Genomic DNA, 17,559 nt, shown 5'->3' with positions numbered 1-17,559 from the left:
CAAATTCCCTTCGTAAGTAGTATTTTATAATCATTTCTACCGCAATATTGATAAATAAGGTCCCAGGACTTGGACTTGGACTTGACTTGGACTCGAGTCACGATTTTCATGACTTATGACTTGACTCGGACTCGACCAGTGAAGACTCGGACTCGATCAGTAGTGATTTTGTTGTCAGAAAATCTCTTTGTTGCATGATTTAACAAAGTAGCTACAACAGCAAATATTAGAGTGCTGTATTATGTAGATATCTTTACAATGTGCAACAATGTAACAGAATTTAGATTTTTAAATGGTTGGACCACAGCTTTTAGCACTACCAAGGAACTCTTGACTCAAGTATAAAGGACTTTAACACTAGGGACTTTGGACTCGACTCTGACTCGAGGTTTAGTTTGTTGACTACATCACCGGTCTACACTGTGGATATTGCTGTACTCAGGCTCTCAGTGGATTCTCATCAGTTTGGAATCAAACAAAACAGATAGAAAGTAGATACCCAAATTCTGTTTTGTCTTTGTGTAAAGTTTTGTGACGTGTTATCTGATGAGAGCATAATTGTACAGTGACTTTGGCCTAGTCTTTAGTTCATCAGTAGACTGTTAATAATATGATGTATTTGTAAATATATACTGTAGTACTTGAGTGGATTTGAGAAAAGGAATATATATGTAGGCCACAATATAAGTACCTAGGGCTGGTTTCCTGAACACAGACTAAGCCTAGCATGCTCAATGTAGAGTGTGTGTCCTGGAAACCACCCCTGGATGTCTTTCTATAATTATCTTGTTAACCAGGCATGTACTGCTACTGCAGATGTAGGATCTTAATTTGATCACAATTTTGTTGCTCAGAATGTTCTTACACAGCAGGAAATGCAAGCTTGTTGTGTATTTGAGTTTGAAAAAGACTTCTAAAGTTTGTAATTTCCAGTTTAAAATGTCAGACTTGATTTGCCCCAACAAAAAATGTATCGACCCCTTCAAAAATGTAAATTTGAATTATAATCCACATCAGTAGAGGCTGCTGAGGGGAGGAATGGCATCAAACACATGGAAACCATGTTTGATGTATTTGATACCATTCCACACCTACTCTGCTCCAGCCATTACCACACCAACCTCCAGTGATCCACTTAATAATTCAACATTTCTGTTGATGCAGGATTATTTTCCTGCTATAGCAAACTGGCTCAAATGAAGATTCTACATCTGTACCTGGTGGCAGTGAGTGAAGAAATGTTGTTTATCCATCTTCCATTTCATAAATCTTATTCCTGTAGAAGACCTGCAGCTAGTTTATAACAGTAGACCACTATCAGTTGTTAGTCAACCACCAGCAACGACAGAACCACTCTGTCTGTTGTGTTAATCTTTGTGTGAAGTGAACCTTGGGTGCTGAAAGTTGCACAAAAGCTGATCAGATGTTTTATTAGTGTTATTTATTTTGTTCTATCCTGGCGATCTCAATCTCTGGCTTTTAATTCACTCAAGCTGTACCATGCTGTTGCATAAACCAGAATAAAGAATTGAACTAATCTACTGATCTCTTTATTTGGTGTATGTATGTTGTGTAGGCCTATCATGATCAATGAGCTGATTGACATTACATGACATCATTACATCAGTTGCTGCCCATAACGTCATCACTAACATTGCGACAGCATATTTTTTCCACACCAACAGAGGACAATTCGGTCTTTGTTATGCTTGCTCCCTCACTCGTTCCTTTTCTCCCTTTTCTCTTTCTCCTTATTTCACCCCTTTCTCCTCACTCCATTTTTAATTCTTATCCCAAGCCTAAGCTGTTTAATAGCAACATAAACCACACTCAAGGCTTACACTACAGATTTACATCTGTGGTAGCTAGATGAACAGACATTGAATTCATTACTATTTCTATTTTTAACTATTGCTGCTGACTACTGAAACAAACTTCAAACTATGTTGAATTTTCAACACTTACAGTACCAGTGAAAAGTTTGTACACACCTACTCATTCAAGGGTTTTTCTTTCATTGTAGAATAATAGTGAAGACATCAAAACTATGAAATAACCAAAAAAGTGTTAGCCACCCTTTTCTCCGATGACAGCTTTGCACACTCTTGGCATTTACTCAACCAGCTTCATGAGGTAGTAACCTGGAATGCATTTCAATTAACAGGTGTGCCTTGTTAAAAGTACATTTGTGGATTGTCTTTCCTTCTTAATGCGTTTGAGCCAATCAGTTGTGTTATACAGAAGATAGCCCTATTTGGTAAAAGACCAAGTCCATATTATGTCAAGAACAGCTCAAATTATTAAGACATGAAGGTCAGTCAATCTGGTAAATTTCAAGAACTTTGAAAGTTTCTTCAAGTGCTGTCGCAAAAAACATCAAGTGCGATGATGAAACTGGCTCTCATGAGGACCGCCACAGGAAAGGAAGACCCATGGAGGATAAGTTCATTAGGTACCATCCTCTGAAATTCAGCCCAAATAAATGCTTCACAGAGGTCAATGGAGAGTGATGGAGTACTGCATCAGATGACCTGGCCTCCAAAATCACCCAACCTCAATCCAATTGAGATGGTTTGGGATGAGTTGGATGGCAGAGTGAAGGAAAAGCAGCTAACAAGTGCTCAGCATATGTGGGAACTCCTTCAAGACTGTTGTAAAAATATTCCAGGTGAAACTGTTTGGGATAGTGCCAAGAGTGTGCAAAGCTGTCATCAAGGTAAAGGGTGGAATCTAAAATCTATTTTAGTTTGTTTAAAACTTTTTTGGTTACTACATGTTTCCATATGTGTTAATTCATAGTTTTGATGTCGTCACTATTATTCTACAATGTAGAAAACAGTCAAAATGAAGAAAAAGCCTTGAATGAGTAGGTGTGTCCAATCTTTTGACAGGTACTGTAAGTTCAACTGAAACAACTCCATGTGATATGGCCTGTAGCTCATGACAATGTATAGAGTTGGAGAATCCCAAAAAGGTCTACGGTATTATCTATAGTGTATCTGTTGCATGTTCATACACTACAATTAATGACTTATGTTCATTATCATAAACTTAATGTTTTGTTTATCATACCTTGTCTATGATACATGCCATACAGTATAAATGTTTTCCATGTACATTGTATTTACAAATAAAACATTTTACACAGCCTTTAATGATGTATGTACAGTATGACACAAATACTCTTTGTAGAAAAAAGGTTTGAAGTCAGTGTGAATATCAGAGCTGGTTTTCAGTCTGAAAAACGTTGTTAGGTCTCTCAGATTGATTTGGTGTTGGTTCCATAGCAACATTTGGCACTTGGACACTAACACAACTCCTGGTTAATATTGCTGTTGCGACTTAAACAGATACGCTTGTGGTAGGGCACCAGTTATAAATGCTTTATAAGAAGAAATGTTTTAATAAAAAAAACAGATATAATGTAAGGTATGACAGCATCTGTTACACTATGTTCCCTCTCCCCCAGTAAGTACCACTAAAGCATGAAGTGATCTTGCAAATGTCTATGGCTATCGTCAACACTACACTGACATTAGTGTTCTAATCTACTCCACATTGGTTGGTTCAGAAAGTTGTTTCATTTAGCACATATTGTAACTCTATAACTGTACACTTATAACTAATCAAACAGAGCTGTATCTCTTTATTTAGTTCTAATTAAGTCTAACTTATGTCTATTTTCTACATGTAGAATCCCAGAAAACTGTAATTAATAGTAATGCCTCCAAACACGTCTGATGTAGCAGTGAAAAAGCTAATTGAGCTCAATGTTAACCACTCAAATGTTAGCTTATCAGTTAAGTCCTTAGATCTCTCTAGAGGTCAATATATAATCTCTGTGCATTTTACATCATATCCTTATGTCCTTACATAACAGATAAATATATTGGTTTAGCTGTGCAGACTAACAGTGTCTTGTGGCGCATAGATGACTCATGGTTCAAACCCAGTAGTATCGACCTACAGGTCAATAGTGTCACTGCACACGCTAAGAGCATCGATCTGTCGGCACACGTTGACAAACTCCGCTTGTACGGCCAGATCCCGTTCCAGCAACCTGCTTTCACTCAGGTCCTCTCTGCCCGCCAGCCGCCCCTCCCCCTGACTGTCCTGCGAGGAGGAGCTGAGGGTGCGGTAGCGTCTGTGGTGGGAGAGGTTGGGGAGCGTCCTGGGCAGACTGCTCTGGGAGGGGAGCTGCCCTCTCGTGGAGTGGGGATGCGAATGCGCCCCTCCTGCCCCCAGGCTGGAGAACAGACCCTGGGAAGACCCACTCAGGGATTCCTGGCACATGCAGCTGGAGTTACTACCTCTCCACCAGCGCTCAGGGGGAGAGATGGGATCACCGTGGCCTGGGAGGAAGCACCCTGGCTGGGGAGGCCGTGTAGGAGACATATCAACATCTCTACAGGAAGAGCTCCGGTAGAGGGAGCTGTCGGCTGAGCTGTGTCCAGGTTGTGAGGCACTCTGGCTGAGGTGTGAGCCAGGGGAGTTCAAGGAGAGGCTGGAGGATGCGTGGAGTAGCCTGGGATGACTGAAGAGACTGTGGGGGAACAGGGTTTCGCTGTACAGGGCCTGGTCTATGCTCCGGGACAGGTCGATTGGAGAGGGGGGGCGCAGGTACATTGTGGAGTCAGTGTCCAGAACTAGACTAGCATGGGAAGAGCCCTGGGATGCAACCCCAGCTTGAGGCATCCATGGTGGGCTGGGAGGTTCAGGGAGGTGGGGGTGTCTTGAGGTTCTGGTCTGGCCAAGGTGGGTGTTAAGGTTAGGATGCAGGTTCAGTCCGTTTGAGGGGGGGTCCATTAGTGTATAAAGGGGGAACGCTTCGGACTGGCGCTTACTGATGACATCACACACCACCAGCTTCTCTTCCTGCCCCAGGGACCAGGGGTAGGGAGGGGGGAGGGCTGGGGAGAGGGGAATGGGGTGGCTAGGTCCTCCTGAGGGTGAGGCACAGGGCAGCTGCACCCAGGACCCCGGACGGGGGTTGCAGTTGGGTTTAGACCAGGGGCAGGAGTTGGAGCAACAGAAGAGGAGGGGATGAGTGCCGATGATTGACAAGGACAGACACACCCCCACCTCACAGAGCCTGCAGCCCAGCTGGTAGCCCCACCAAGGCCAGGGCTGAAACCCTGCCCCAGCACTCACCCCTCCAAACCCCATTGCATGTAACATCCCATACAGCTGGAGCCCCCCACAGCTTAACAGGCACAGAGACCCTCCTACCCCAGCCCCTGCCGCCCTGCTCCACTCCCCAGCCTCAGCGAATGGGCAGCGGGACGGCCGCCCCACCAACACCGGGGAACCTGTTACCTCTCCTTCACCATCACTCAGCCGTTGGACATGCTTGGTGTCTTGTCGTACAAAGCAGTAGAAGAGGAGGAAGGAGCAGGGGAGGAGGAGACAGAGGAGGATGAACACTCCCTGGGGGAGTAGGAGGAGGACAGGGAGGCTGGGGAAGACATGGAAGAGAGTTATGGAGCCCAGGGAGGCCCCAAAGTGCAACAGGGAAAGGGAGAACAAGAGACAAGGCCGGGGTAGAGCTGAGAGAGGGAGGGAGAGAGAGAGGGAGAAAGGGAGGGAGAGGTGCATGCGAGAGCGGAGGGAGATGAGGAGGAAGGAGAGGGAGAAGGAAGAGGTGAGGCAGGGTAAGGGTAGCTCAGAAAGTAGGAGAGAGCCCAGAGCAGACAGGCGGTCCTGGTGACTATAAGCATCATACAGCAGAGTGAATGCTCTAGTGCCTCCAGTGGCCAGGAGGAACAGATGCAGCAGGGTGAAATAGGGGCTTCCAGGGGGGCAGCGCAGGGGCAGGCCTAACAGGCAGAGTACAGATATCAGACCTAATGCAGCAAACACAGATCCTAGACCGTAGATGTGGACCTCCCAGGCAAAGCCCCAGGTGGCCAGAGCTGAGTTCCAATCAGAATACAGAGGCACGAAGAGAGGAGGGGTTAGAGACAGAATGGGGCGCTGGGATTTATTTGAGATGATGTCATCAGGGTAAACAGGGCTCCAGGATTGATTTGTGTTGCAGGGTGTGGCCTTGGTCTCCAGGCTGCAGTCGAGGATAGGTGTCTCATTGGTGGCTGCCTTAGGCCACACCTTCTCTGGAGACACACCTGTAAAACAGAAACAAAGATGGTTGAAACTGATGCCCAAATCAACTCCTTGCCCCTATCCTCAGATCTGAGGGCTTTCATAGGGTGAAACATCAGCGAGTGCAAAAGTACATGCTCGTAACTGGGAATCTCTAACTGGGTCAGAGAGAGAGAGCCAGGGGAGAGAGGAGCAAGGGAGGGAAAGTGAGACTGTGCGGGCAGATTAGGTAGTATTGGCCCCATTGCTGTTCTCATTTGTGAACTATTTATAGATTGCAGAAACTGGCACACTCACTAACATTACATAATTTATAACATACTATCGTAGATGCACATACCCATACCCTTTCCTGTCTATGAATACATACCATCTGAATAATGTAGATGCTTCTATTCCCTATGTGCCTATGTGCCTCTTCATAGAGAAATACAGTAAATACAGTACAGAGCTCTTTTTTTAAAACCTTTATTTAACTATGCAAGTCAGCCAAGAACAAATTCTTATTTTCAATGACGGCCTAGGAACAGTGGGTTAACAGAAAGACCTTGTCAGCTCGGGGGTTTGAACTTGCAACCTTCCGGTTACTAGTCGAACGCTCTAACCACTAGGCTACCCTGCCGCTCTGCGACAAGACCTCTGGTCCCTCCTCTTCACATGCATGTGTGTGCAACCGATGTGAAATGGCTAGCTAGTTAGTTAGCTAATAGCGTTTCAATCGGTGACGTCACTCGCTCTGAGACCTTGAAGTAGTTATTCCTCTTGCTCTACAAGGGCTGCAGCTTTTGTGTCGCGATGGGTAGCAATGCTTCAAGGGTGACTGTTGTATGTGTGCAGAGGGTCTCTGGTTCGAGCCCAGAGAGGGACGGAAGGTGAAACTGTTACATTGATGCTGCTCACCCGGATCACTGGTTGCTGCGGGAAAGGAGGAGGTCAAAAGGGGGTTGAGTGTAACTGATGTGAAATGGCTAGCTAGTTAGCGGTGGTGGGAGCTAATAGCGTTTCAATCGGTGACGTCACTCGTTCTGAGACCTTGAAGGAGTTGTTCCCCTTGCTCTGCAAGGGCCGTGGCTTTTGTGGCATGATGGGTAATGATGTTGTCTGTGTGTGCAGAGCACTGTACAATACAACAGAAATATACACACTATACCCAACATACAGTTGAAGTTGTAAGTATACATACACTTAAATACATTCATTAAAACTTGTTTTTTTAACCACTCCACAAATTTCTTGTTAACAAACTACAGTTTTGGTTAGGTCGGTTAGGACATCTACTTTGTGCATGACACAAGGAATTTTTTCAACAATTGCTTACAGATTATTTCACTTAAAATTCACTGTATCACAATTCCAGTGGGATAGAAGTTGACTGGGCCTACATACACGAAGTTGACTGGGCCTTTAAACAGCTGTCATGACTTTAGAATCTTCTGATAGGCTAATTAACTAAATTTGAGTCCATTGGAAGTATACCTGTGGATGTATTTCAAAGCCTACCTTCAAACTCAGTGCCTCTTTGCTTGACATCATGGGAAAATAAAAAAAAATAAGGCAAGACCTAATATATACCGCATATATTCTCCCCCAAGCAGACAAATCGATGGCCCTGAACAAACTTTATTTGACTCTATGTAAACTGGAAACCACATATCCTGAGGCTGCATTCATTGTAGCTGGGGAAGGCTAATCTGAAAACAAGACTCACCTAATTCTATCAGCATATCGATTGTGCTACCAGGACTTGTAAAACCTTGGATCATTGTTATTCTAACTTCCGCGACGCATATAAGGCTATCCCCTGCCCTCCTTTCGGAAAAGCTGACCACGACTCCATTTTGTTGCTTCCAGCCTATAGACAGATACTAAAACATGAAGCTCCCTCGCTCAGGTCTGTTCAAAGCTGGTCCGACCAATCTGATTCCACGCTTCAAGATTGCTTTGATCACGTGGATTGGGATATGTTGCGCATTGCATCAAACAACAACATTGACGAATACGCTGATTCGGTGAGCGAGTTTATTTGCAAGTGCATCTGCGATTCTCGTACCCACAGCAACTATTAAAACATTCCCAAACCAGAAACCATGGATTGATGGCAGCATTCGTGCGAAACTGAAAGTACGAACCACTGCTTTTAACCAGGACAAGGAGACTGGAAACATGACCGAATACAAACAGTGTAGCTGCGGAGGGCAGGGCAATCAAACAAGCTAAGCGTCAGTATAGAGACAAAGTAGAGTCGCAATTCAACGGCTCAGACACAAGAGGTATGTGGCAGGGTCTACAGTCAATCACGGATTACAAAAAGAAAACCAGCCCAATGGCGGACCAGGATGTCTTGCTCCCAGACAGACTAAACAACTTCTTTGCTCGCTTTGAGGACAATACAGTGCCACTGACTCGGCCCGCTACCAAAACCTGCGGACTCTCCTTCACTGCAGCCAACGTGAGTAAAACATTTAAACATGTTAACCCTCGCAAGGCTGCAGGCCCAAACGGCATCCCTAGCCGCGTCCTCAGAGCATGCGCAGACCAGTTGTGTTTATGTTAGGAAAATTATGATTAAATGACTGAACAAATAATTTTAAATGGAACTGTAACTAAGTAAACTTATACTCTGTTTTATTATATCTGATTAACAATATGAGTTCATAAGAAGGGATTGTGTGACACGGACAAGGAGTAATTCAAGTTAATGAACACCATTCCAACTGGGAAGGAAGGAATGGGTTGTGGATTAAGTAAACAGATAAGGTAGTTAACCTATGGTTGAACCGACGAAACTGAGCTCTGGGGTGTTTTAGATAAGGCTGTGAGTGCATTCCTAGGTTTTCTGTTAATTAGAACTGTCAGCTAAATGGTGATCGATAATGGTGAGGAGTCAAAAGTTAATTCAGCTGTGTTGTGTGTCCTGTGTATGTGCTAAGGGGTCAGAATGAACTCAAAATGAACTTTTAAAGTTCCCTTTGACCCGGTCTGGAGGAGGAGATTCATTTTAGGAGCAATGAAGTGACGTCATGTTATTGTATATAAACTGTTGCTCGTGGTAACGTGGCAGCGCGCTCCGAGAATAAATTATGTTACCTATTATTGAAAAGTCTGGTCTCCGTCTATTTTATGCAAACTAGAATCTTACAAATTCTCATAAAATAGATTAAGGGAATTCAATTAATGAAAACATATTGGAATAACTAAATTACAGTAACAGTTTACGGACATATTCAATCAATCCTTATCCCAGTCTGCTGTTCCCACATGCTTCAAGATGGCCACCATTGTTCCTGTTCCCAAGAAAGCTAAGGTAACTGAGTTAAACGACTACGTCATCATGAAGTGCTTTGAGAGACTAGTCAAGGACCATATCACCTCCACCCTACCTGACACCCTAGACTCACTCCAATTTGCTTACCGCCCCAATAGGTCAACAGACGACGCAATCGTAACTACACTGCACACGGCCCTAACCCATCTGGACAAGAGGAATACCTACGTATGTGAGAATGCTGTTCATCGACTACAGCTCAGCATTTAACACCAAAGTACCCTCCAATCTCGTCATCAAGCTCAAGACCCTGGGTCTCAACCCCGCCCTGTGCAACTGGGTACTGGACTTCTTGACGGGCCACCCCCAGGTGGTGAGGGTAGGTAACATCATCTCCATCCCGCTGATCCTCAACACTGGGGCCCCACAAGGGTGCGTTCTGAGCCCTCTCCTGTACTCCCTGTTCACCCACGACTGTGTGGCCATGCACGCCTCCAACTCAATTATCAAGTTTGCAGACGACACTACAGTGGTAGGCTTGATTACCAACAACGACGAGACGGCCTACAGGGAGGAGGTGAGGGCAGTCGGAGTGTGGTGTCAGGAAAATAACTTCACACTCAACGTCAACAAAACAAAGGAGATGATTGTGGACTTCAGGAAACAGCAGAGGGAGCATTGAATTGGTCAACCCACACAGACAGCGTGGTGAAGAAGGCACAGCAGCGCCTCTTCAACCTCAGGAGGCTGAAGAAATTTGGCTTGTCACCAAAAGCACTCACAAACTTTTACAGATGCACAATCGAGAGCATCCTGTCGGGCTGTATCATCGCCTGGTACGGTAACTGCTCCGCCCACAACCGTAAGGCTCTCCAGAGGGTAGTGAGGTCTGCACAACGCATCACCGGGGGCAAACTACCTGCCCTCCAGGACACCTACACCACCCGATGTCACAGGAAGGCCATAAAGATCATCAAGGACAACAACCACCCGAGCCACTGCCTGTTCACCCCGCTATCATCCAGAAGTCGAGGTCAGTACAGGTGCATCAAAGCAGGGACCGAGAGACTGAAAAACAGCTTCTATCTCAAGGCCATCAGACTGTTAAACAGCCACCACTAACATTGAGTGGCTGCTGCCAACATACTGACTCAACTCCAGCCACTTTAATAATTGAAAAATGTATGTAATAAATGCATCACTAGCCACTTTAAACAATGCCACTTCATATAATGTTTACATACCCTACATTACCCATCTCATATGTATATACTGGACTCTATACCATCTACTGCATCTGGCCATCTTTATGTAATACATGTATCACTAGCCACTTTAAACAATGCCACTTTTATATGTTCACATACCCTACATTACTCATCTCATGTATATACTGTACGCGATACCATCTACTGCATCTTGCCTATGCCGTTCTGTACCATCACTCATTCATATAACTTTATGTACATATTCTTCATCCCTTTACACTTGTGTGTATAAGGTAGTTGTTGTGAAATTGTTAGGTTAGATTACTCGTTGGTTATTACTGCATTGTCGGAACTAGAAGCACAACCATTTCGCTACACTCGCATAAACATCTGCTAACCATGTGTATGTGCAATAAGATTTGATTTGACTTCAACAGAAAACATACTACCACTAACTACTATGTACTGCTACAGAGGTATGGAAACATAAAATACACATTTCCTGACATCAGAGGTAGGATGTCATGAAGGGAAATATATAAGGGGATACTCGTCACACTTCCACAGTAAATCAGTTAATTCACCACCAGTGTTACACAACATAGAAAAATAGGACAATTATTTCTGATCAATATCCTATTCTTTCTTACTAACATCCTGAGCGTATTGTAAAAGCGGACATAAGACGGGAATGGGGGTTGGATTTGAGAAGTTTGTCTTACCTGTGTCTGTTCCTGAATCTGTGAGGTTTTCTGTGTCGTCCTCCAATTCTGAGAAGTCTCCAGTCTCCATCACGATATCTCCTTCCATCATGTCTCTGTGTGGGGTGGTTGGTTGGTCCAGAGATAGCAACCCTTTGTCTGTGGCCAAGGCTATGGGTTGGTCTTGGTCCGGGTCAGTAGTGGAGCCTAGCTGTGCTGTCACTGGGGTTGGTAAAGTAGGCCTAGTGAGTGGATTAAAGCCTGGGGTCTCTGTATAGTCAGAGCGAAAGAGAAGGATGGGTGTTGGTCTACCAATACTATCTTCATTCTGTGGGAGTGACAGATGTACCAGAGGAGTCTGTCCATCCAGTGAAGTTGTTAGTGGGGATCCAGCCTTCTCCCTGGTGTTGCTCTCTTTCAGCTCGTTTTCAGGATCTCCATCCTGGATCCTGTCTGGTAGTCCATTCCTAAATAAGGTCCCAGTTGGGGGTTTGATTTCCATCCATGCAGTGACACTGTCTGCCTCTGTGAATCTGAATGTCTCCAGCCCTGTTTGTCTGGGGACAGTCTTAGGTGACTGCTCAGGGCTTTCCAGCAAATCATGGTATTCACCAATAGTTCCTTGAAACTCGTCTGTGTAGTCCTGTTTCTCAGTTTCCTCAGGTTCCAGTATGGGGCCCCTCAGCCCTGGAAACCAACCCAGAGAGTCGGCCATTCTGGCTCCAGCGTTGAGGCCTACCAGAGCCCAAGATGCCCCTAAAGGGCTGTGTGAAACCTGTACATCTGTCTGTGTGTCTGTGTGTGGGTGAGGTGGTGCCTCTGCCGCCAGGGGGAAGGCATGCAGATGGAGGGGAGGAGTGAGGGACAGGCAGAGGAGGAGCAGGAAGAGGAAGAGAGAGATACACATCACAACAGCCATAATGGAGACCCTATAGTATAATCTTCTCTGTGAAGTCACATGATGCAGGTAAACATCGCTGTCCAATCACATGATTCCCAGCGAACTCCTCTTTCACCTCGACCCCACACACCTTAGTATCAGCTCACCTGCAGAACACACACAACACACACCTCAAAGTCAGAATACAAAAAACTGGAGCCATATCCCTCTTCTCCTCCACTAGAAAACAACATACCCTTCAATGTATACACGCATACCCCGTGAGATTTTTCCATGCCTCTCTCTGCCAATGCTCTCAGGAAGTAGCACAGCAGTCACCATATATATTCCTACACACCCAGCTAGCACATTTGGTTCTTTGGAAGTTGTGGGAACCTACATCTTTGGTTTCCCATTGGTTCTGGGAATGAAGTCATACGTTTCCTGACCGGTAAAACTTAACGTTTTTTAAACATGTTCTGGGAACGTTAATTTTTAGGTTGCCGGGAGGTTCTGAGAACATTTTACTATGGGTTCCTGAAAGTTTTCCTGGGAGGTTTTGTTAATGTTCTGAGAACAGAAATTAGAGGTTATTTAGAGTTTTTTTTGTATAATTTTTCAAAAAGACTGCTAGCTTAGGTTAATAGTTTTGAACTCCAGGTACAGATAGGACACATGGAAATTCATTTGCTTAGGAATTCAATAATAATTTGTGGCACAGCATCAGTGAGGTTTGAACCTACGATTTTCTATTCTCTAGCCATGGAACTAGTCCACTGCGCCACCAGGATGGAACTAGTATTTTTTTTTACTCATACAAAACTGTTCATTTTGGTCTATTCAAATGGACCCCATTTCAGAGGAAACAAGCACTCATTAAAGTCAGGTGTGGCCAATTAGTGGTCTCGACCAACACACCTGAACACACTTAACAAGACATAGGATAGAGAGAGTTTTGTTGATGCAGAAGACGGAATGTATAGGATTTTCAATATAATAATTAAAAAGTTATTTGAACATTACTAATGTTTTCGTGTCGTTTTTATGGAACATTTTCATAATGTTCTGAGAACATGCCTTTAAATAGAACCACAAGGAAACCTGAAGAACGTTGTTTCTCAACGTTGTTAAAACATTTTTTTGAACATTACTTAAAATAGAACCATGAGGAAATCTGTTGGAAACGTTTTGCTGAAGTATTGAAATTCCAACAGAAGAACGTTGTTTCTTCATATTCTCTGAACTAATTGAGAAAATGCTCAATGTCAAACCAGTAGGAGAACAATCCTAGAACATGACAAAAGATATATATTAAATGTTACCATGTTTGAACTTTTGGAAATGTTCTGTTAAAGTAATGAAACACCAAGAAAATAAAGTTATTTTGTCAAGTTCCTTAAATGTCCTGAGAAATGTTCCAAAGCCAAGCAACTATCCTGCACCATTCCCAGAACATTGTGGGAAGGTTGTATGCAAAATAACCATAGGTCAACCCCGCCTTCACCAAGTGCTAAGAAATATATGCTGTGTGCTAGCTGGGCACACAGCAACACAAACAATTTCAATCTCTTCCTCTTGATCATTGTCTCTCTTCCTTAGCCCTTCACAACTCCCCAAACCCTACCTCAATCTATATCTTCTGGATGCACACGCACGCACGCACGCACACACACACACACACACACACACACACACACACACACACACACACACACACACACACACACACACACACACACACACACACACACACACACACACACACACAGCCTGTAGTACTCACTGTGCTGCGTCCCTCTGCTCTCCATCAGACAGACAGGAGAGGGAGAGGTCCCAGCTCAGCCAGACAACATCCCTCTCTGTCCCACACCACGCTCCTGCTGCTTCCGTTGCTGCTGTAAAGATCCCTCCGTCTGTCTGTGTGTGTTAGACTAAGTTACAGGTTCACTCTGCTCACTCCTCTTCTCAGTATCACTCACACACTCAGTATGCTCCTTATTTCTATCCCTCCCTCGTTCAAGGGTGTGTGTGTCTCTCTCTCTCTATGATGTGTGTCAGGAATGCATGGTTCCCGTGGATACACCTCACTGGGCAAATAATTCATCAGTGCGGTCTGGTCGTATTATGGGATGGGAGCCAGTGGGGGACAAAAAGGGTTGGCGCACACACACACACTGCAGATAAATATGCCTGTAAGAACGAATCGTTAACAGGAGGGTGGTATTGTGCATAGAACTAACTATCAGATCAATATAGTGTATTGGATGTAATTTGCAGCTGGAGTTGAAACCAACCCTTCTGTCATGATTAACATAAAAGCAATAGTCAGTGTGAGAGTGAAGCCAGTACATCACAAATTATAGAACAAACATCACAAGGAATTTGGAACTTCTTTGTAAGCTAAGAATGCACAACTTGTGATTTTGCATTGTAATGCTGTTAGTTTGGCATCTTCCTTCTGTTATCACACCATCTCTCTCTCTCTCATCTTATATACATACCCACTTCTCGCTCTGTCTTTAATCATCATTATCTCTCTCCTACTCAACATGTTGATGTCATCAGACTCTGATAGATATAGTACTTTATCTCCCTGCGGGGTAAAGTCCAGGCTCCTGTCCTCATTTAATTCCTCTCTGGATACTTTAAAATAGACACTGATCCACATACTGTACCTTGTTAATCTGTGTAAATCTTCAATCTGCACTCAATGACTGTCCAGAGTGGAATAGGACTCCACATATGGTCCATTTTGCTGTATCTATATTATAGATCAGCTCTGCTAGTATACGACTGACTGGGGTTTGGATTATGGGGGAGCATAATTGATTACAATAGTGCATTCACAGGACATGAACCAATACATCTAGACTCTGTCTATTCAATATCATACAGTGCCTTGCGAAAGTATTCGGCCCCCTTGAACTTTGCGACCTTTTGCCACATTTCAGGCTTCAAACATAAAGATATAAAACTGTATTTTTTTTGTGAAGAATCAACAACAAGTGGGACACAATCATGAAGTGGAACGACATTTATTGGATATTTCAAACTTTTTTAACAAATCAAAAACTGAAAAATTGGCATGCAAAATTATTCAGCCCCCTTAAGTTAATACTTTGTAGCGCCACCTTTTGCTGCGATTACAGCTGTAAGTCGCTTGGGGTATGTCTCTATCAGTTTTGCACATCGAGAGACTGAAATTTTTTCCCATTCCTCCTTGCAAAACAGCTCGAGCTCAGTGAGGTTGGATGGAGAGCATTTGTGAACAGCAGTTTTCAGTTCTTTCCACAGATTCTCGATTGGATTCAGGTCTGGACTTTGACTTGGCCATTCTAACACCTGGATGTGTTTATTTTTGAACCATTCCATTGTAGATTTTGCTTTATGTTTTGGATCATTGTCTTGTTGGAAGACAAATCTCCGTCCCAGTCTCAGGTCTTTTGCAGACTCCATCAGGTTTTCTTCCAGAATGGTCCTGTATTTGGCTCCATCCATCTTCCCATCAATTTTAACCATCTTCCCTGTCCCTGCTGAAGAAAAGCAGGCCCAAACCATGATGCTGCCACCACCATGTTTGACAGTGGGGATGGTGTGTTCAGCTGTGTTGCTTTTACGCCAAACATAACGTTTTGCATTGTTGCCAAAAAGTTCCATTTTGGTTTCATCTGACCAGAGCACCTTCTTCCACATGTTTGGTGTGTCTCCCAGGTGGCTTGTGGCAAACTTTAAACAACACTTTTTATGGATATCTTTAAGAAATGGCTTTCTTCTTGCCACTCTTCCATAAAGGCCAGATTTGTGCAATATACGACTGATTGTTGTCCTATGGACAGAGTCTCCCACCTCAGCTGTAGATCTCTGCAGTTCATCCAGAGTGATCATGGGCCTCTTGGCTGCATCTCTGATCAGTCTTCTCCTTGTATGAGCTGAAAGTTTAGAGGGATGGCCAGGTCTTGGTAGATTTGCAGTGGTCTGATACTCCTTCCATTTCAATATTATCGCTTGCACAGTGCTCCTTGGGATGTTTAAAGCTTGGGAAATCTTTTTGTATCCAAATCCGGCTTTAAACTTCTTCACAACAGTATCTCGGACCTGCCTGGTGTGTTCCTTGTTCTTCATGATGCTCTCTGCGCTTTTAACGGACTTCTGAGACTATCACAGTGCAGGTGCATTTATACGGAGACTTGATTACACACAGGTGGATTGTATTTATCATCATTAGTCATTTAGGTCAACATTGGATCATTCAGAGATCCTCACTGAACTTCTGGAGAGAGTTTGCTGCACTGAAAGTAAAGGGGCTGAATAATTTTGCACGTCCAATTTTTCAGTTTTTGATTTGTTAAAAAAGTTTGAAATATCCAATAAATGTCGTTCCACTTCATGATTGTGTCCCACTTGTTGTTGATTCTTCACAAAAAAATAAAGTTTTATATCTTCATGTTTGAAGCCTGAAATGTGGCAAAAGGTCGCAAAGTTCAAGGGGGCTGAATACTTTCGCAAGGCACTGTACATAGATAGAGCAATAACAAACATGCTTTGGTATACAGTATTCCAGTATCTTGAACTTACATTAGTACTGACCAAATATCAATTGGATTTAGAGCAATGAAGAATGGATCCTCTTCAGCATCAACATCTCCTCCGTCCCTCCTGTCTGTTGGTCAGACAATCAGGCAGGTTTATGATAAATAAAGCTCTTATTTATCCCTGGCTGTAGCAGACACAGTAGAGCACTTTGTCCCACCTTTATTTACCCCAGGGAAATATAAGACAGGCAGGCAGACGGGCAGACACACAGATGGTTTCATGCGATCACGTGATCTTATGTGAAGTTAATGTCACAACATGTAAAGCAACATGTGATAACATTAAACTACACGTGAAGATGCGATCACATGTGAAGTGTTCGAAAAACACATGTTTTCACTTGATTTCACATGGGAAATTTCTCGGGAAATCATGTGATTTTCCACGTGAAATCAAGTGTTTTTTCTGAAAGGCCAGTGTAAAATGAGATAGAGTTTGGTCTCAGGGCTGTAGCATTATCTATCCCTGTGGATCAGCAAAATCATTGATCCATAACCAGAGAGAGGACCAACAACTGATGAATGATGGATCAATAACAGTCACTAGGACCTGCTCACAATAGGTCAGACTGGAGGTGAAGGGTCACAGAGTATTGGATAGTTACAGTGCCTTGCGAAAGTATTCGGCCCCCTTGAACTTTGCAACCTTTTGCCACATTTCAGGCTTCAAATATAAAGATATAAAACTGTATTTTTTTGTGGAGAATCAACAACAAGTGGGACACAATCGTGAAGTGGAATGACATTTATTGGATATTTCAAACTTTTTTAACAAATCAAAAACTGAAAAATTGGGCGTGCAAAATTATTCAGC

At 43.7% G+C, this 17,559-nt stretch overlaps 1 protein-coding gene across 1 annotated transcript; it reads right to left on the bottom strand.

Moving 5' to 3' along the window:
* Window positions 1–3,046: 3,046 nt before the first annotated feature.
* LOC110496192 (proline-rich transmembrane protein 4) lies at window positions 3,047–14,625 on the bottom strand. Its single transcript, XM_021571949.2, has 3 exons — window positions 13,937–14,625; window positions 11,295–12,320; window positions 3,047–6,122 (listed from the first exon to the last, which is right to left on the bottom strand). The coding sequence occupies exons 2-3, from the start codon at window positions 12,190–12,192 to the stop codon at window positions 3,964–3,966; spliced, it is 3,057 nt and encodes a 1,018-aa protein (XP_021427624.2). The 5' UTR covers window positions 12,193–12,320; window positions 13,937–14,625; the 3' UTR covers window positions 3,047–3,963.
* Window positions 14,626–17,559: the final 2,934 nt, after the last annotated feature.

This window comes from Oncorhynchus mykiss, chromosome 2 (assembly GCF_013265735.2).
Source record: "Oncorhynchus mykiss isolate Arlee chromosome 2, USDA_OmykA_1.1, whole genome shotgun sequence".
Taxonomy (NCBI): Eukaryota; Metazoa; Chordata; class Actinopteri; order Salmoniformes; family Salmonidae; genus Oncorhynchus; species Oncorhynchus mykiss.
This window is presented reverse-complemented; position numbering and strand designations above follow the sequence as displayed.